Here is a 21,793-nt window from a genome sequence, read left to right on the forward strand (position 1 = left end):
AGAGGGCCCTCACCAAGAAGTGACTCTGTCAGCACCTTGATCTTGGACTCCCCAGGCTTCAAGACCATGAGAAATAAATGCTTGTTGAAGCCACCCAGGCTGTGATATATTTTTAAAGCAGCCTAAGCTAAGACACATTTTGGTAACAAAAGGCGGGGTGCTGTGGTAAAAAACACCTAAAAAAATAGAAGTATCTTTGGACCAGGGTAATAGGTAGAGACTGGAGGAGATTTGAGATGATGCTAGAGATACAGACATTAAGGCTGATTCTGATAAGACTTCAGAAAGAAATAAGAGTTAGAGAGAAAATGTCCACCTTCTTAGAGAATTTATAAATAATCATGAATATTGGTAGAAATAGAGATGGTAAAGACTGGTCTGTTAAGGTTTCAGATGGAAATGAGGAACATGTGGACAATGAAAGATAATTCTTGTTATAAACTGGTAAAAAACAAAAAAAAAACTAACAACTTTGTGTTAATGTTTTGTGGAAGACAGAACTTATGAGGGACAAAACTGAATAATTAGTGAGGAGATTTCTAAGCAAAGCATGGAAGAAGTGGTTTGGTTTCACCTGACTACTTATAGTAAAATGCAAGAAGAGAGAAATGAATGGAGAAGGAATAATGTTAAACAAAAACAGACCAAAGATTTGGAAAATATTCAAGTCTATCTATATTTAAAAAAATTAGAAAGCTTGCTTGGTGGAGAATACTAGGGTGTGGCTAACAACCATTTGACTAAAAAAATTAGTGTGACTCAATGGTAATGGGAAAAAAAATGCAATAAAGATTAAATCAAAAATAAATAAACCTTAAAAAAAAAAAATTAGTGTGACTGTGAACCATGGACCTAATTAGCCATTCAAGCAGAATAGAAATAGCTGGTACTAGGCTAGAACCAAGGGTCTGACTCCAAACCCAATGTTCTGTTACTACACTGCTGTTTCCCAAGAATAGTGAGTCCCTTTTGCCTTCTAGAAGACTATATTTATCAAAGATAGCACATAAAAATAACTCCTATAAATGCTAAGTGCCCAACTGAATGGTGATGAAGACAGTAAGTACTAGACAGATAAGTACATTCTTGCTGAGAAGAGGATTTGAACTAAGCCATTAAAAAAATAGAAGATAGGGGAAAAAAGGGGGGCTCTATGAAGAAGCATGAAAGTAGAGAATACAGGTATGATTAAGGACAATAAGCATATAAATTTTGGATTTGTGGAACGTTTTCATGAGACAAGGCTAAGAAGGTAAACTGGAGCCATGTGTTATAGTATGTTTTACTGACTACTGGTTGTTTTGGGGTTGTTTTAGATTTTATTTATTTATTTTCAGAGAGAGGGGGAGGGAGGGAGAAAGAGAGTTAGAGAAACATCAATGTGTGGGAAAAACATCAATTGGTTGCTTTTCGCACATCCCCAGCTGGGGACCTGGCCTACAACCCAGGCATGTGCCCTGACTGGAATCGAACCAGAGACCTTTTGGTTTGCAGGCTGGCGCTCAATCCACTGAGCCACACCAGCCTGAGCTGACTACTGTTTATTGAATGTCTATCAAGTGCTAGATATTATATGCACTTAATTCATATCATCTCATTAAAAAGTACACTCGTCCTGCAAAGTTTGTTTTTATTTTCCTTATTTTAACCTATGAAACTGCCATTTAGGAAGGTTTAGTAATTTTCCCCAAATCATCCAGCTAGTAATTACAAGCAAGAATTGGAACCCATTTCCACCTTTCTCAAAAATCTATACTCTTTCCACCATACCATGCTTTCTCACACAATGGACACAGAGCATCCTTTCTAACGCACAAACTCAAGACTTTCAGATTGTAAGAATGAAGAAAAAGCTCTGCGGGTAACTGTGATTTGTTTTTGTTGTTATTAAGCTGCCCGGCACCGAAACTCTTTTTGAAGTATTGTGGAATTCTCCATTGTGAGAGTTTTGGAGGGAGGCAGGACTCTACCTTCCACTTCAGAAGCCAAAGGAGTAAACGAGTCCTTCCTCTCCCTATCACCAGGGGGCTAGTACAAAAGCATAAAATCTGAATCAATTTAATTAAGTCTAGATGATTGAATCTCCATATAAATCACTGAATCTTGGGAGACAAACCAGTAAGTGTGATTAGATTAGTAGCCACCGCAGTAGCTAGCAGGGAGAACTCAGTAGCGGCTGTAGCTTCTAAACCACTGTTTCTGCTTCCAAACTTCCTTTTCTTCCCACCTGTCTCCAAACACGCTTCTCTAGACTTCCTATCCATTTTATGTGGGAGCTACTCAATCTCCCTCTAAAAAATTCCTTTTCTGTGTAAGCTATCCAGAGTTGGTTACTGCTGCTAGCAACAAACTCTGAAAGCTAAGCAATGCTGAGTGTTATAAACATCCTGCAGAGCTGGAGAGATTTCTAAGGAGGCTAACATAATCAAAAATTTGTATAAGAATAGATTTTAAAGGAGTCTAGGAAACTGAACTTTCATTTCTTCCTAAATGTCCCATCATAAAGTAATTATTCATTAACATGATATTGTGGAGGAGGAAACTTTCCCCTATATCCTAGGTTATTTCAGCGAGTCTAATAATTAAATAAATGTGAGACACATCAAAGAGAAAATAGCCAAATTTAATACATACCTACACCTGTGAACCCCATATAAATGAGAAAGTCAGATACCCCACATCCATGAGAAGTTCAGGGATGAGAGGGAAAATGAGATATATATTGCCTTCTGAGCTAAGGATCACCTTGGGGCTTCAGAAGGGAGGAAGGTTGCTGCGGGTCAGTAAGAGCAAATGTTCAGTAATTAGAAGTTTGCTCTGCCATATAGATAGGTCATAAAGTTATTTCTAGTTGTAATTCTTATTATGGATAAGGCCCTTAATTTAAATTCTTTAAGGCAGAGGTAAAAGTTTCTCATAAGCCTGCAGGGTCTTCAGTGCCTTCAGCTCAAAATAATTCACATGCCAAAGTGGCACATTTGGGGAGGCCTGTTCTGAACCCCTACAACACTTACTGAGTGCCTGTACAGTCCAGGCAATAGTGATTCAGCCCAGTAACTGACCCCATAAAGCTCAGTGTCTAATACAGAAAACAGTCATTTCTGTGGCCAGTGGTAGCTTAGTTGGTTGGAACACTGTCCTGTAGCCCAAAAGGTCACAGGTTCGATTCCCCGTCAGGACACATACCCAAGTTGAGGCTTGAATCCTCAGGGCATGTACAGAAGGCAATCAATCGATGTTTCCTTCTCACATTAATGGTTCGTTCTCTCTTTTTTTCTCTCTCTTTTTCTCCGCCCCCCTCCTCTATAAAAGCAATAAAAAAATGTCCTTTGTTGAGGGTTAAAAAAGAAAAGTCATTAAAATGGAAAGGATATTTTCATAAAACAGGTCCTATGAAAACATCAAACCTAATCTAGTATCTAGCAAATTTCTCCATGAGGGCCGATGAGTGGATGTTATCTACAAGGAGACAGTACCAAGAGGGACTGTATCTATAATTTAGGGCTTAGTACATTACAAACCCCAAAAATAAATGAACTTTGTACTTAAAATAAAGCTCTGAGATAAGGATCTGAGAATCAATCAGGGGTTCTGCAGTTAGGGTATCTAATTTTTCTACAGTTCCCATTTATAAGACAATTGGCGATTAGTAATAAGCAAAGTTCAGATCTTAAGAAACAGAAAAGTGGAATTAGATTGCAGAGTAGAAGCTAAAGAGGTAGGTTTTATGACTTTGAGCCATTATAAGCTAGAGCAGTGTAACTTTGTAGCCCAGGAGACAAAATGTGTATAGAGCTATGGAGAGGGCCATTCCAACACTATTCTAGAATTCTTAGTAATGGCAGCAATGAAAGCTTCAGGAGATAATACCTTAGCACAAACACTTGTATGTGCAGAAGGTACAGCAACACCAGTAGCAACAGCAAAGCTCATTCAGTTGACATTAGGTAGGGCAGGCACCAGTTATGGGACAGAAAGGGCATGATGTTACCCCGCTCACCTAGAGCAGATACTTTAGTTTTATGAGTCATACTAGTGCCACTGGTGTGAAACAGCAGCAAATTTCTCTGCTTTGTCACTGAGAGCTCTTAAGCAAAAAGGAGAAGTCTATCAAGGCTGAGCAGTCATCCACATTCTTGCCTCAGAGGAAGTGATGCAAGTTACGTTGCTTCCTACCCAAGGCTCAAAAATGAAGGATGTCACTGAGTTTTCCACATAGGTTACTATGATTGTAAACTAAGTCATTTGTATAACTCAGGCTCTCACAGGAAAGAGGGTGAGTATGGATTAAGGGAGTGAGACGAGATGTAAAAGGGGCACAATAAGGCAGCAGGGTATCCTGGAGTACTGAGCTACATTTCGGAAAGTATTTTAAATGTTTCTTTTTCATTAAATAGGTTAAGACATCAATGTAGAAAAATTCCCCTCAAAAATGCTCATCATATAAAGGGGATAGAGGAAATACACATCCACATTTAAATTATTTACAGCCTCTTAAAAGTTAGTAATTGAATGAATTTTTAAATATTCAGCTACTCTGGGTTATTTTATTTTTGCATATAAGTTTTAAAAACTCAACAGCTAAGTTCTAAATTTATAGCTACAGAACAAGTGTAATCCTATATATCCTAATAAAATTCTATAGACCATATAAAATCTGTTGTATGTTTCTATAACTTGGGGAATCTGAATGGGAACTATAGACAAGGTTTTTACTTCTAATTCTATTAGTAAGGCTCAATTTCACACTTGTACATGGTAAATGAATAAATCAGATAATATATAAATGTGAATTATCTTTAAAGAAAGGATAGCAATAGCAAAGCTAGGTATTATTTCCCAAATGTCTACTCCATGCCAGAACTGTTCTTAATCTGTTACAGAAAGGAAATTGAGATTCAGGGTTAAATGACTGCCCCAAAACCAAACACCTGGTATGTGACTCGATCTATTTCTTAGAGCTGTCTTAACAAATACCACAAACTGGGTGTCTTACACAAGAGAAATTTATTCTCTCATGATTGGAGGCTAGAAGTCTGAATTCAAGGTGTCACCATGACTACACTCCCTCTGAGATTCTTGGTAGAATGCCTAGCCTCTTCCTAGCTCCTGGCAGTGGCTGGCATCCCTTGGTTTAGTTTCCTCACTCCACTTCTGCCTCTGTTGTTACATGATGTGTCTGTCTGCACATCGTCTTCCCTCTGTGCCTGTATCTTCTTATAAAAACACCAGTCATATTGGATAGGAACCTACCCAAATGACCTTAACTTGATTATATCTGCAATGACTCTATTTCCAAAAAAGTCACATTCACAGGTACTAGGACTTAAGATTTCAACATATCTTTTGGGGGAACACAATTCAATCTATAACAGTGATAGAATCGTATCTTTATAGCTCCAAAGTTACTCCTTTGCATTAGACTGCACTGATGCTTCCTATGATCTTGAATATACATACTAGATAATAACTTAGAAATATGGAAATCAATTTAAAAGACAACATATTTTAAAATAAAATTAGCACCAATAGTTGATATGCTGATGTTTTAAACAGTACCACCAAATCTTCATATTTTTCATCTAAAATGTAGATTAAAAAACAACTTTGTCATTAAGTAGACATTATCCAAGGACCATTTTAACTCTCAGAGTTTGAAATAAAATTTTATAATACAAATTTTCATAAAGTTTTTATATATGGCATTTAACTCATATCTACAAGCAAAAAATAAATCAACTCCAATACCAAATTTTAGTTTACCCTTTAAAAGTCTTATTAAGATATCAAGTTATAAAAACTTCCTAGTGCTGGCTGAGTGGCTCACTTGGTTGGAGCATCATCCTGAACACCAACAAGTTACGAGTTCCATCCATACTTAGGTTATGGGTTCAATCCCAGTTGGGGCATGGTGGGGTCACATGCAGGAGGCAACCAATTGATGTTTCTCTTTCTTACCTTTTCTCTCTCTCCCCGCCCCCCCACACTCCACTACAGACTAGAGGGATAAAAAGTCATGTTAATTGCTCCCACCCTCCCTCCTTTCCCCTCTCTGTAAAATCAATAAACATTCAGTGATGATCAAAAAATAATAAAATAAAACAAAATAAACTGTCTTTGATGCAAGGGACTTTACTAATTATGCTCCATCTTATATGACAAAGTGGCTCAAAGAAACATATAAGGAATTAATATGAATCAAGCAGGGCTTTCTCCTTTGAGGCAATAGATGGTCTTTTCTACTTAAAGAAAAACAAATGCTTTACATTTGAAATGCTTCAGGACAGATGTAAAACTGATTTTCAAATATTAGTGTGCTTTACCTTTGTCTCCAGTGCTACTTTCTGACAGTAGCTTCCTGCTGCCTTGTATCATGTGTTATCCATTACATTATCCCTTCTAAATTGTCACTGGTCTTATGTCCACCCCCAGCCCAATTTTGTATATTCCTAGGTATATTTACTTGGTTGCGCTTCTTCCTTCCCAATTGAAACTCTCACAATCTGTATTGGAACTCATGGTGAACTTTTGAAAATGAAGCCATATGCACGTGATTTGTTCATCTTTTTTGGTTATGCGTTACTAAAAACTTAACTTTAAAAAAATCAATAATGATGGTTCTTTGAATTCCTTAATCTTACACCCTTTTTTTTTTTTTTTTTTGGAAACCTGTGTATAAACGGTACCACCATTATCCTAAGCAGGCAAGCTGCTTTTGAAACCTGTGTATAAACGATACCACCATTATCCCAAGCAGGCAAGCTCAAAATCCTGACATCATTTGGCATGCCCCAAGTTCTGCCAAATCTTCCTTAACAATATACTTAGTATCCTTGAATTTGACTCTCATTGCTTCCACTGCAGGTAAAACCTAGAGACCTCATGCCAGTTTTTTAAAAGGAAGAAGAAAAGGTACATTATATCTTTTTAAAAATCAGATAAAAACAAGTAATTTCTAAAAAACTTTCATAACTAAATTATTAACATAGATAATGTGAGACCTGAGAGCTATGAACAGCAGTCAATTTACTCAGTATACTGATGAACAATGTTATTAGAGGCTATAATATCACATAATCATTCTTACACTTTAATTATAGAAATTAAACTACAAATCTATGTAACTGATGGTTGGTCCATGGTTTACAAATTTTTAAGAACTCATAAGGATATAAGAGTACTTGCTTCTAAAATTAGCTTCCAAAAAATTGGGGGCAGGGTATTTTATGCCATTTTGTAAATGATGCACTCCTCCTTCCCCTCCTTTTGCTGCAATATTTGCCCATCAATCTCTTTATAAATTTGTTTTGCCTTTATCTAAAGATGGCTAACATACAAGTTTGATCTTGTAATATATAACATTTTCCTTGGCTAATTTCAATAACTCCTTTAGACCCTGAATAATACTCAGATGAGCAATAAATTCTCAATAAACTGTTTTAAAATGTCCTGACTGTACCAATTAAATTTAATTAATTAATTCAAACATCTTAGTCCCCATTAGAGGCCAAGGATTGCGCTATATATATATAATGGGAATACATAAATGGAAAAATGCATTGTTCATACCACAAAGGACTTTACAGACTAGAGGGATAAAAAGTCATGTTAATTGCTCTGGCTGGTGTGGTCACTGGATTGAGTGCCTGCCTGCAAACTGTGGGAGTCACCGGTTCTGTTCCCAGTCAGGGCTCATGCCTGGGCTGTGGGTCAGGTCCCCAGCAGGGGGCATGCAGGAGGCAATTGATCAATGTAACACATCTTTCACACATCAATGTTTCTCTTCCTCTCTTCCTCCCTGTCTTTCTAAAAATAAATAAATAAAATCTTTTTTTTTAAAAAAGAAGTCATGTTAATCTATAATTACAGGATATAATTTGATAATATTATGACAGGTCATAAGCTAGTACTTATGGAACCTAAAAGAAGCATAAATATCAGGTGGGGAAAAGGAGGAATCAGAGAAGACTTTCTGTAGTGTTGGCAGGAATGAAATTTGAAAAACATGGTATAATAAGAAAAGAAAGGGCATTTCAGGTAGATCTAGCAACATGACACATTCCAGAAAGTAAAAGTCTGCTATTGGCTAGAGCAAAGGGTAGGGGAGTGGTATACGAGAGTAAAGAAGTAGAAAGCCTACTGTGAAGAAAATTATATGTTACATTAGATATTTAAACATTACCACGAAACCTAGGAGGGGGCCATACGAGAAATTTTAATGAAGAGAATGAAATATTCCAATTAGCCTTTCAAAAGTATCACTCTGGTCCTGGCCAGTGTGGCTCAGTTGGCTAGAGCATCATCTTGTAACCCAAAGATTGTGGTTTGATTCCTGGTCAAGGCACATACCTAGGTTGTGCATTTGATCCCTGGTAGGGGCATGCAGGGGAGGCAATTGATTGATGTTTCTCTCTCACATCGATGTCTCTTGCTCCCTTCCTCTCTCTCTAAAAATCAATGAAAAATAGGAGTCCTCCAGGAGGATTAAAATTTTTTTTTAAAAAAAGGATCACTCTGGCAGTAAAGTGCAGAAGGCCTTAAGAAAATGCCAGACTAGAAACAAAGAAAACAGAATACTACTGCAATAACCCAGGTGAGAGATGTTGAGAACATAAACTTAGAAAATGACAGTGGGAATGTGAAAGAGACAGATTCAAAAAATATAGAAAAAGAATCTATAAAACTTAATGCCTAGAGATGAGATGAAGACAAGTAAGTTCAGATTTGACTTCCAGGGTTTCTAGCTTGAAAAACAATGTACAAGGTAATGCCATTCACTAAGAGACAGGTTTACCCCTGCTCTTTGTGTTGCTAATCGAAGGTCAACTCTCAGTCTTCCACTTATATGAACTATCAGCAGCAGCATTAGGAATGTTTGTTCATACACTTTTCTTGAAACAGGTTTCCAGGACACCACACTTTCCTTGCTCTTCTCCTACCTCCCTGGCTGCTTCTTTTTGATTTCCTTTGCTAGTTCCTCCTCATCCCCCAACCTCTTCAACAACGGAGTGACTCAAGCTGTATTTGGATATTCTCTTTCTTTTACCTACAATCACACTCTTGATTTCATTCCATCTTATATCTTTATCAACACTGATTTGCCCTCAAATGTGTAACCCCAGTCTCAACCTTCCCTCTAAACTCTAGACTCATGTTCAATTGCCTACTCATTATTTCTGACTTGGTTGTCTAAAAGGCATCTCATCATAACAAGTCAAAAAAATAACTCCTTATTTGGCTTCTCACCCCCAGTCCCATGCTACCACACCAAAACTTTTTCTGCAGTCTTTCCCATCTTGATCAATTACAACTCTATCCTTCCAAAGCAGACCAAAATATCTTAAAGTTATCTTTGATTGTACTTGACTTATTAACAATAGTCCTTTAACTGGTTTCCCTGCCTCTACTCTTACTTCTCAAGTAATATTCTCCACATCATTGACAGAGTGACTCTTTTAACTATAAGTAGTAAAATTTCCAACCTGTGTAAAACTTTTCAGTGGCTTTGCATTACACTGAGTGTAGAAGCCAAAATCCTTATAATACCCCTTGTGATGTGCACCTCACTACTTTACCACTCTAATCTCATCTTCTACAATCCTCCCCCACTTCTCACTCAGCTCTGGCCACAATGACTTCTTTGTTGTTCCACAAACATCCTATTAAGCATATTGACCTTTGCTCTTAATATTTCTCCTTTCTGAAACATTCTTCCTTCAGATACCAATATGGCTCACTCCCTCACCTTTTTTAGACCTGTACTCAAATACCACTTTACTGAGACCTTCCTTGACTACCCTATTTAAAACTGTAAATCAGCCTTGCTCTGGCAGGTGTGGCTCAGTAGACTGAGCACTGGCCTGTGAACTGAAAGGTCACTGGTTCCCTTGCCATTCAGGGCACACGTTTGGGCTGCCAGTCGGGTTCCCAGTTGGGGGCATGTAAGAGGCAACTGATCAATGTATCTCTCACACATCAATGCTTCTTTCCCTCTCTTTCTCCCTCCCTTCCCCTCATTCTACAAGTAAATTAAAAAATATTGTTAAAAATCCACATTGAAAATAGAAAGAGTAAAATATAATTGTAAGCCATCCTTCAACCATTCCTATTGCCCTTCCTTCATTTTTCTTCATAGCACTTTTCACCATCTAACACACAGTGGGTTAAGAAGTGAGTTAATAGGAGATGGGAATGGACATTGTCAATAAGTGCGGACATCTTTCTTTTCAAATAGATTGTGTGGAAAAAGAGAATGTAGACCAGCACCTAAAGGAAACAAAACAAGAGGTCGGAGTGCTAGGATCTGAATCCTAGCTATGTTACTAAGCAAATTACTCGAGCGCAGATTCAATATGCCCTATCTAAAAACAAAATGGAGAGAACAGCATCTCCCTTATGAGTGTCACTGTATCAAATGACATATGTAAAATTCTTAGCAAACTCAGCACTCAAATAATATTGGTCATTATAAATTTTTTTTATTAAATGGAATCAAAACAGGACAAATAGGACATTTTCACTCTTTAAGAAAAGAAACTGGAACACATTTATATGCTGAACAAAGAAGGAAAAAAAGACAGGCTGAAGAAAATAAGAAAGAATATTCTTTCTATAACTTTTTAAAAACCTTATCATCAAAAGCCCTATATCTGACTTGCTTTTCATATACAAAACAACATATAAGTGGTCTTTACCATGAAATCATGATTCAAGTGCAATCATTATTTAATGTCTAAACTATTAGACTCTGACATCTAGATGATTCAGCTCTCATCCAGCCAACCTAACATTAACACCAAATAAATCATCCTATATATAGCCCTGTGTTGCAGAGACTGTCAACCCCTCACCCCAGTTTCTGTGCCACCCTTCTTCCACAGTATAAAACTCTCAATCATTAGCTGAAAACCTTGTTATCAGAATGAAGACCACATTCCTCATCCTCCATTCTGGCTAGTGTGGCCTTGTTACTAAGTGGGGACGGTATGTGGCAGCTTCTAAGAAGCTCCTTTAAAAGGCCTTTATTCCTTTGTTCTTCATCCCTTTTTCCACACTACTACCTAGAAAAGAATGTGACAATTAGAACTCTGGCCTCCATTCTGGACTGTGAGCCCTGGAGTCAAGCCTAAGAATGGCAGAGCAGTAAACTAGACAGTAAATAGATTCAGTAAATAGAGCCTCCATACTAGCCAGGGACTGCAATTCTAAGAGATATCACATGAGAATGAAAGCCTTACTCACTGCTGAACCCATCTTGTTTTATACACATCTTGTCAATCATGTTACTTTCCCAGTTTAACATATTCATTATCAAATACAAGTCTATCTACAACCTGGCACCAGCTGATTTGCCCTTACTCCCATTTTCTCTATGTACCTTTTGATATCCCGCCACTACATCTTTGTGCATATGAATCTCTCTTGAAAAGTATCCAACTTGTCCTTCTGTACTGCTATTTGCCTATCCATCCAGTTCCAGCTCCAAGCCCACTTCCATCACAAAGTTTTCCATGATTATTAAAGAGAGATGTGATCTGTGGTATTATCTTCCTTCGAACTACTAAGGCATTTTCTGTCTGTGCCACTCACCTAGCAATGCTTCGTTTTCCTTTTGTGTCTGACTCTTCTCTCTCAAAAGATTTCAGGCAGCTTAAGAAAAGCTCTCTGCTTGGGGAGAAAAAAAGAGGCCCTGTCTATTGTCCACTATGCCCATAACAGGACTTTGCATATAGAAAATGTTCAGTGTTGATTAAAACTCCTGATAAATTTAACTCAGTCTATGACTTTTTACCATGAAAAAACAACAATATCCTTCATCAGCTAAAAGTCAATGGTAGTCTGACCTAATGTCCAGGATGTAATGAAATCTGTTGGGTATAAAAACAAAGTAGTGGGATTTCTGGATCATATGGTAGTTCTAGTTTTTAATTTTTTGAGAAACCTCCATATTGTTTTCCCTAATGGCTATACCAGTTTACAATCCACAAGCTTCTCTTTTCTCCGCACTCTCACCACTATCTCTTGCCTTTTTGATGAGAGTAGAGCTTAAGTGTTGTTACCACAAAGAAAAGGGCGGGGGGGGGGGAATCTTAATAAAGATAGAAAAAAGAATCTTTACTAAAGAATAGTTCATGACTTATCTGTGAAAGAAAAAGGCTATCAGGTGGCAGAAAAACTACAGTTCCCTTATTTTTAAAAATTAATACTTATTAAATGTCAAAAGCATACAGGACACAGTACAGAATACAAAAAGTTGGAAATCTGCCCATTAGCTTAAATACAAAACACAAAGAACCAGAGGGAAAATTGAACAGATGTACACGAGTAGATTAGTTTCAGGGTTATCGTATTTCTCAGCTTTGTTTTGCTACCACTGCAATTGTTCCCCTCAATCAAACTAGCGTTTCTTCTTGGTAAGCCTAAAACTATGCCCGATTCCTAACCTATTCCTAAGAAACAGACTGAATTTAATGGATGGTAAAGGAGGAATTTGAAGGACATGCAATTTTTACACTGTATAAGGACTGGAAAACCTCCATTTTTTAATGTAAATCTGTCTTAAAGGAAATCAATATAAGACCTAAACAGGTCACTCAACAAAATGCTGAGTAAGAAGGTAAATCATTTCAAGTATTAATTAGATTATGTTAAAAATGGCATTTTAAGTACTCCTTTGAACTGATCATTCTACACTAAAGAATTTATCAGGAGTTGCCCTGGCCGGGTGGCTCAGTTAGTTGGAGCATCATCCCATCCACCAAAAGGATGCGGGTTGAATTCCTGGTCAGGGCACGTACCTAGGTTATGGGTTTGATCCCTGGTAGGGCGCATGCAAGAGGTAACCAATCGATATTTCTCTATCATGTATATGTTTCTTTCTCACTATCTCTCTCTCTTCCTCTCTTTAAAATCAATAAAAACATAACTTTGGATGACGATTAAGGAGAAAAGGATTTATCAGGAGTCCTTTCTAGAGGAAGACAAAAACTAACCTAAGTAACACTTTCAAAAGCAGTTTTCTTTAGGTTGTTTGAACTTTATCTGACTATGGCAAAGAAATGAAGAAGGATGTTACCTGAGCCAAGATTAATGGTAAATTTAGTTAAGGTATTTTATATCTATTGAATTTGTACAAAGGAGGTAGAACACAAGCATTTGTCAGGTATCATTATACTTAACTGAAAGATTATTGAGTATTGGAATATATAAATTAAATACTGCTGTTTTTGTAATAAATGCTAAATTTGCAAGCATGCTCTTAAATCTTGAAGTCAAGGGTAGGAAATTCTTTTTTGTAAAGGGTCAGAAAGTATTTTAGGCTTTAGAAGCCAAGAGACAAGGCCAAGGATATTACAAGGGAGGACCTCCCTGGTTAAAGAGCCAGAATTTTTTTCTGGAGGGCAGGCTCCTTGTAGTACAGGCTTCCTCTTCTAGGTGAGTGTTCTGGGAACCTATCTGTTTCAGTGTACCAGCTGGTATTGTTGTGAGAGGCTGGGTCCAGCTACAGTGAATTGTTTTTGAGGACTTTTTCAATGAGTTTGCCCATTTCATAATTAGTGATTTATGAGTGCACCTGCCCACACTGCGTTGAGTGTTCAGTGGTTTTTGACAAAAAATGGCATGACTCCTGTGCCCCACCCTCCCTATCCACCCAATTTCCCCCTGCCTAAGGACTCTTCAATGAAAAAAGTCTTCAAAGGGAAATGTTTTGCTGATGTAGAAGAGGGGAAACAAACAAACAAACAAAAAAATGGCAGAAGCACTAAAAGGTATCAAAATCAGCAAGTTCAAAAACTGTTTTGAACAGAGGAAGAAAAGTCTTGATAGGAGTATTACATCAAATGGAGAGTACTTTGAAAGTGACAAGTTTAAACATATAAGAATACACAATTTTGTATAAATAAATTTCAGTTTTTTTCGGGGAGGGGTCTTCCCTTGTATGTAGGCTCTTATGTAAACAAGAGAGAAAACAACTTTGCACCAATTTTATTGATGAAATTCAAAATATAATGACAATCGTGTGCAATTTTCTGGTAACACAGGTCTACTAATAAGAACAGAATTATTACTTTTTTGGGTGAGGGACACATTTTACATAACTGGTGTTCAAACTTAATGTTCCTTATCATCACATCAATGGTAAATGTTCATCTGTAAAACATTCTCAGTTCCTGGACCTTAAAAACTGGTCTGGCTGGCCACATTTACTTTGTCATGCCTTATTCTAAGTATTAAAGTTACTTGAGTAACAAATTAAGACACTAACATCACAAACCTTCTAATGTCCAAGAGTGGGCTTCTAAGCAACTATAATTCATTTGAATATTAAAATCTTCAAACTTCTTAACATACAGTGCTTTATCTTTAACCATCTACAATGCAACTTATGCGTCCTTGAATCTTAGCTATAAAGAATACTAAATGAAGAGAAATTTAATCCTCTTAAAAATCTTAGAATCTAAGAATCCAAGTTGCACAGGAGCAAAAACAACAGTTAAAACTATATTTTTATCAAAACAAGGGAAAGAAAACGGATTCATGGACATGGTGATTGTGGGGGAAAGGAAGTAGGTGAAGGTGGAAGAAGATATGACGGGGATAAATGGTAATGGAAAAAATACAGTTTAAAAAATGAGGGAAACAATAAATAATCAGGATTAAATATAAAGTGAAGAAAATGAGACTTGGGGCTTCTCTATCAAACCTGGGGGATGTTAATCCACTAATATTTAATAAAAATGTATCCTGAACATTTTTGGCAATATTAATTCTAAGTACATGTTTAGTTTTTAATTACTCTGAAAAACATCTTCATTCAATTCTAACTATTAAAGTATAACTGTTTTTGCAAAAGTTAAGAATACTTCACTGGCCCTGGTTGGGTGGAGCGTTGTCCCCTTACAACAAAAGGTTCCCCGTTTGATCCCCAGTCAGGGCCCGTGCCTAGGTGCAGTCCGGTCCCCAGCTGGACAGGGACAGACAAGAGGCAATCTCTCTGATGCTTCTCTCTTGCTCTCCCTCTCCCTTCCTTTTTTTCTCTAAAGTCAGTAAGCATGTCTTTGGGTGAGGATAAAGAAAAATTTTTTTTTCAAAAATGAGAAAATAAACTAAGAGGTGTGAGCAAACTATAGTATGAAAGAAAATGTTAGCAAGAACTTCTGCTTGCTCATTTACTTTAAATAACTCTCAACATTATTTTAAACTAAACTACAGTAGTGTCTAGTAAAGGGTAGAGAGTAGGTGGAAGCAAGCATGTGCTTTGGGAAAGCTCCCTAGTTTTTCGTATAACAAACTCCAGCCTCAATTCAGAACCAATTCTCTACATATATACAGCCAATTTAAAAAAATTACTCTATTGGCACAACTTATGTCAGTGTTTGTCACAAAATTCCTAATCACTCCTACTTTTCATTTCCTTTACTTCCAAAGATAATACAATTTGGATATGCAGCATTTTTTTAAAAATCACATGAAAGTTAGAAGTCATACAATTTTAGAGTTAAACATCATCTTAGAGATCATCTAGTCTGAATCTTTTGGTTCTTCAAGTAAAACAACTGAGACTCAAAAATATGCCTAGAATCACTAATAGAGTTGGAACGTCTACTCTAGGGCCTTGACATTTACCTTCAGTGTCCTTTTAACCAGACCATGCTGCAACAGGCTCTTCAGGCCACTTGAAATCAGAAGTATAAACATGAGAACTATTTCCATTTCACCAGCCACTTACTGTGAAGGTGAAGAGCCTTATTTTATTTCAAAATCCAAAAGTTTTAAAGTAAATATTTATTTCCATAGTATAGTAAATATTAACAGAAGTTGAGTTTTGATAATATCTGTATATAAAATTGCAAATTATTGCTACTCTCAATATCTTCATAAGTTGAAATAAGATGATCAAATTTCTATGTTAATTTTCTTCTTAACTACTAACACTGCAGTAAGAATCCTAAGATAACGTAAAAGCTTAAGGTTGGGAATAAAGATATCTGGGTTTGGGTTTCTGCCTCAATTTTACAATATTCTAGCGTACTAGCAAATGTCAACCTCTCTGGTTCCCTTTGTCATCTCCTGATTAGGGATTATCATAATAACAATAGCTATTTATTATACAAACTTAATACCAAGCATCTCATCTACAATGTTACTGATTTTCACATTTTAGATGAAAGGCATTTTTTATGTATTTTACAATTAAGGAAACTTGAGGCTTAGAGATATTAAGTTTTCCAAGAAACTGATCTAGTTAGTGGCTAAGCTGGATTTTAAATCCAGCTCTGGCTGTCCCAGCCAGAACCCATGGTCCTTTCAATAAATAAATCATTTTACTAATATGTCTGATCCTAGTGTAGATGGGAGAACAGTACTACATTTGAAGGACAATTAGGGAGATAGAAACCATAAAACAAATAAAAATACATTATAAAACAAAAATACTGTGTTACTTTCTCTAGTTAGTAAAATGAAAATTAACTTTAGTAAATGATTTAAAAACTATCCTATTTTTATTACTGAAATTAACAAAGAAGTGAGCACTGTCTATTAAAAATATACTTTTATTTTGTTTTTAGAGGTAACATTGTAAATTAAACTAGAAAACAGGTACCTTATTCCTATTCCTGAAGTTAAAATTACTCTGAAAGCCCCATTATATCACATGTATAAAATTAGAGGAGGAAAAATTATATAGGCCGATAGAACAGAAGAAATCAAGAGAACTTGGCACTAGTTACTGCCCTTTAAACAGATAAAAAAAATACCCTCAGATACTCCAGAAAAGAGATTAGCAGATGTTTAATACTGGATATTTACATGAAGTTTTTACATTCTACTATCAACCTATCTTCACCACTGTAGATGGATGAATATCCTGATTGCTGCTTTGACAGCTTAAGATGCTTCCCCAAGTTTCTCTATCATGTCTTATATCATTAAAATATTTAGTAAACAGTGTACGATTTATTCTGTGATTATTGACTTTTTTAAAAAGTTTAAAATTTAGGGGAAAAAAAATAGGGCGAATGTAGGGCATTGTTATTTATAAACACAGCCTAAAAGCAAAACCGGAATTGAAGTTTCAGGTTACCTTTTTACCTATATCATGCCCTACAACTAAAAGCATCACCTAGCTCAAAATAAAAGGTACTGTTCACACTTTGGTCATTTGCCCTAATACGTGTCCTGGTAATACATGACAACTTCTTCAGATAAAAATCACCAATACCTCCATAACTCTGGGTCCTTTACCCAACAATGAACAAGGAGTTAGTCCCTTAGGATAATGCCCGCGCAGGTAATGACACTGTGACCACTTCAATTCTCCCGGAGTAATATCTAGACATAACTATTTTTTTCCACTTCTTTCTCTGTCTCCTAACCTCCGTTGGAGAAAAAGAAAAACACCATGGAGCCACACAAACCGCCCATTAAAGGGGCGTTCTTCATCTGACCCATCCTCTACGTTAAACATTCATTCCGTCTCTAATCGTGTAAATCGCGAATTCAGAAAACCCGAAGAAAGAAAATGAGCAAAAGAGGGAAAGTGTGGAGGAGGTGAGGACCGTGGGTCAACCTCCTGAGAGCTGAGGACCTAGTGGGGCAGGCCGGAGGATCCCGCTCCCAAGCAGGGCCAACTCCCACCGCCACTCGCTCCCCTCACCTCGATCTCGCGGATGTTGTTGGAGGTGACGAAGATGCCGATGCCAATGGGGATGAAGATGAGGCCGATAATGAAGAAGGTAGGTAGCACCGTGCCAGCCGTAAGTATGGGCTGCCAAGCCGGCAGCCGTTGCTGTTTGAAGGCCGTATTATCCGGTCTTCTGGTCTTAGCGGTGCCCCCAGGAGCACACGGGGGCCCACCATCCACTTCATCCTTCGCATTATAGTTCATCGCCATTGACCCCCCGGGCGCGGTTCCGCGACACTCAGGTGGACTGCCCAGGGGACCCGCCTGCTCACCCTGACAGTAGACGCGCAGGCGCGGCTGCCGCCGCGACCTCCTGTAGAAAAGCGGAAGAGGCGGGACACCTTTCCGAAGACGGCCATTGGCCGGAAGCTGGAGTCGGCTGGAGACACCAGATCCCGGGGGAGGGAGGAAAGAGGGAGAAGACTGGGGGACGAGGGCAGGGGACAGGGGAGGAGGATAGAAAGGGGTGGGAAAGGGCGGACGCACACTGCTCATGGCCCTGTGACGAAAAAGCGAGGGCCTTAATCCCGAGCGTGAAGCTACCACAGCGCATGCGCAGCCCGGGTTGGGCTTGGGGGGCGAAAAGCCCCTAGCGCGTAAGTCATTGACGTGTCTGCAGCAATCGCTTAAGGTTCTCATGGTACCTACCTGCTTGCGGCTCTGGTTATCTTGGCGACGGCAGTCCTAGGTCTCAGGTGCGACTCCCCCGGCCCAGACCGCCCTAGTCAGCCCTGAAGCTTTCTAATGGCTTCGGCGCTAGACGGGTTTTTATGTCGAAGTCCTCCCTGAAGGGAATCTGAACATTTAAAAGACGACGCGATGGAAGTATTCGCTTCGGTTATAAAACTGCGAATTTCTCTAAAATAAATCTACATTCAAGGTGCAAATACCAACATTTAAGTGAGAAAGTGATGGGTGACCCTTTTGCCCTAAAGTCGAGAATAAATCATGTGACTTGCTTAATCCTATTATTTTGCCTCTACTTGATCTATTACCATTTATTTTTCTTCCATTAACGGTCTCGTCAGTTTTTACGATCTTCTCAGTGACCACGGTTTTCTTTTGCGCAGATTTAAGAAATCTTTTGTAATAAACTAGCTCTATTTTACAGTTGATAAAGAGCACTTGAATAACTTATAGCATTTCTACGAAATGGGATCGTACGCAGACACTTTAAAACCACCAAGTATTTAATTACTGACGGAAATATTCGTGGTATGTAAAGTGACTAAATCTTGAGACCAAGGTAACAGAGGCGTAATAGAGTAAAGCCCAACTACAAGGTAAGTGGGGGTAACCTTCACTGACCGGATGAAGGATGTCTTTTTCCTCTACATCTTTGTACTTCTTCTGTATTTTCCAAAATTTCTGCAATAAGCATATTTGTAAATTCTTTCTAAAATTATATACAATCCTCATTATATTGGCATCTTTGAAATGCAGGACTGACAGTAGGTCACATCATCTGTAAACAAATACCAGCCTTTATTTCCTTTAAGGCTTTGCCTGCAGTCATACCTTTGGGAAGGGAAATCAAGAAAAGGGAAACAGAAGAGGTGCGTCAGGCCTCATAATTTACAATCAAGTGTACTCTCAAAATGACTACAAGTCTCAAGGTGTAAGCCAATCAACTATCTGGAAGATAACTTGCCTGGTTTTGCTCTTATACAACATCCATTATTTTTCAAATTCTCAGCGCTGGCAACATAGGTAGGACTATGTACATTCTGTTTTGATCTCTAAGTTTACTTTCAACCTCAAGCTCATGGAAAATATTCACTTATCACAGTTAATGGAGAAGGCATGCGCTCCTTTTATTTTGCTAATTCTGTTAGCGAAAAGGTACATAACAATATTGGGCATAAGCATAAAGCATAAGGCAAGTTTTTTCCTCCCCATTTCTGCCTATATCATCACACCCACTAAATGTGATAGTTTCTTATGTGATTTGCTATTCCAGCATTTTGTGTAAATAGGATCAATATTTTGCCTTCAGTTTTTTGTTTTAGTGATCTGAGTGGTCATCTGATATTTATCTGCTTTTTTCTTCAGTTTTGTTTGTTCATAAGAAAGATTATTTAACTCCTTGTCTCTTTTTTTATTAGACATTCCATTTTGACTGAAACAGAGACTTTTCAAACAAGAATCTAAAAAGCAGCTTTTTTAGATTCTTGTCTATAAAACTTAATTTCAGGTGAGGGCCAAATGGATGAAATGACTTTTCAAGATCTCTTGATGACATCCTCCCAGTTCCTTTCCCTCTACTGTACATTGCCATCACAACATGCTGCATTCCCCAGCTAACATTTTTTTCACCTCCACAGTAGCTCAAGAAACTCAGAATTTCATTAGTCATACATTGTTTTATGATAGTCTTTACTAGGTAGTTTTTCATTTAATCTGATGATGTAGGAATTTTGAAAAGCAAATGCTGTTCATCATTTCTCAGGCAGCAAAAAAGAGTGGTTCCCACAATGGATCACGGATACATATATGAATTTTTCAACTGTGGTTGCTAAAAGTGACTGGCATGTGTGTGTGTGTGTGTGCGTGTGTGTGTGTTTGACGACATACTCGGATAATACATTGTTTAAATGATTATTCATTTTCTAACTCCTGGTTTAAAAAAAATGTATGTAGCTAAATGACATTGATTAATGCTGACTACCAGTCAACATAATAAGTGCAACAAATGCCTGAGTCCAAATATGAAAGTAAATCCAAAATAATAGAACAGATGCAAACCCAATGATCTGAAAAGGTGTATATAAATAGCTTTTGGAGGGAAAGTTTTATAATAAATTTTATCTTTTAATTAAATTGCTTGTTCAAGACACTGAACTGGGTAACCAGAAACACTGAAGTGAAAATTAACAACTACTAAGTTACTTAAGGAATTAAGAAGAAGAAACTGAAACTGGTCTAAAACTGTTTATCCAAAATACCACACAGATTTGCTTATTATGCTCTTTGGAGTATTTGGTGCTGCTTAAGTTCTCTAGCTTCTAACCATATTTAAATCATTTTATTCACATATTTAGCTTTAAAATGTTTTGGAAAGTTAAAGATCAGAAAGGTACTGTAGTTTTTACCAGCATTAATGCCAGGGAAAATTCTTAGGGACTGGAAGTAGTTTGAACAGTTTGTTGTTGTTTCTATGTAGTTGATCATGGCAGCTTACTTTAGAGAACATTGAGGAAACTAAATAATATTCATTCTTAATTGAGAAGATTTTTAGGGAAAGGGTGATGTATAATTTGCATATTTAAATTTTTTTGTATTGCATCAGAGATTGATTCAAACTGATTTTGAAAAATTGTTTCTTTTAAAGTTGACCTTCTCCTAATTTTCATGTGGTATATTTATTAAACATTTTCAGTTAAGCATTTAGGAAAATCCTTTTGTTCTGACCCTGAGAGATTGATTAGCCTGAGGTCATTGGTGTTGTGATGAAAGATTTGGCAAGTTTCTGAATGACTGCAGTCAGTAATCGGAAATACAAGTCAAACTAAATATTTAAATGGTCTCGAGGAGAAAGAGCAATGACACCAAAATTCCATAGTAAACAGCCTAAGAACTTTGTTTGGGGAAGGAAATGACATTTCATTTCTCATAATTCCACACTTTCTTTAAATAAAAGAATGTAGTTCTAATGACACCTCAGACTTCATTGCTTCTATATAGAATCTCTCAGGCAATTATATCCCATGATATATTTTTTTCAGCAGGTCCCATCAATTATAAATAAGGTCTTCCTTTCAAATTATGACTTTGCCACTGTTGGTTCACAGCCAACTGACCTCTGTTACCTGTATAGTAGTGCAGTTATTTTTAAAAGGGGAGGGTCAAAGGAGGTAAGATACTTTCTTCACTCCATGAGAATCATCAAGAGATAAAGGAAAGTAGATATTTAAAAATGTTAATTCCTTATAATTCACATGTTTGGGCTATTATTTTAAGATATAGTTGTAATTTACATTTTTCTATTTTTCCAAGTGTTAAATTATTGGAAGTCCAGGGGAGGAGGGGGGGCGTACTTATTTCATCATTGGATTTTTGGAAACACTTGGGATTCAAACACCTATAAAGTTACTCAGGTATTTCTTT

At 37.3% G+C, this 21,793-nt stretch overlaps 1 protein-coding gene across 1 annotated transcript in view; it reads right to left on the reverse strand.

Moving 5' to 3' along the window:
* The window catches only part of TMEM30A (transmembrane protein 30A), a 36,298-nt gene extending 18,044 nt beyond the window's left edge, over nt 1-18,254 (reverse strand). Inside the window, exon 1 of the mRNA XM_054569633.1 lies at nt 17,660-18,254. Coding sequence (XP_054425608.1) covers nt 17,660-18,181 — 522 coding nt within the window. The 5' untranslated portion in view covers nt 18,182-18,254. The remainder of the gene's footprint in view (nt 1-17,659) is intronic.
* Nucleotides 18,255-21,793: the final 3,539 nt, after the last annotated feature.

The sequence above is a fragment of the Pteronotus mesoamericanus genome, unplaced genomic scaffold (assembly GCF_021234165.1).
Source record: "Pteronotus mesoamericanus isolate MK-2021 breed Mesoamerican mustached bat unplaced genomic scaffold, CSHL_Meso_final contig_20, whole genome shotgun sequence".
NCBI classification, from domain to species: Eukaryota; Metazoa; Chordata; class Mammalia; order Chiroptera; family Mormoopidae; genus Pteronotus; species Pteronotus mesoamericanus.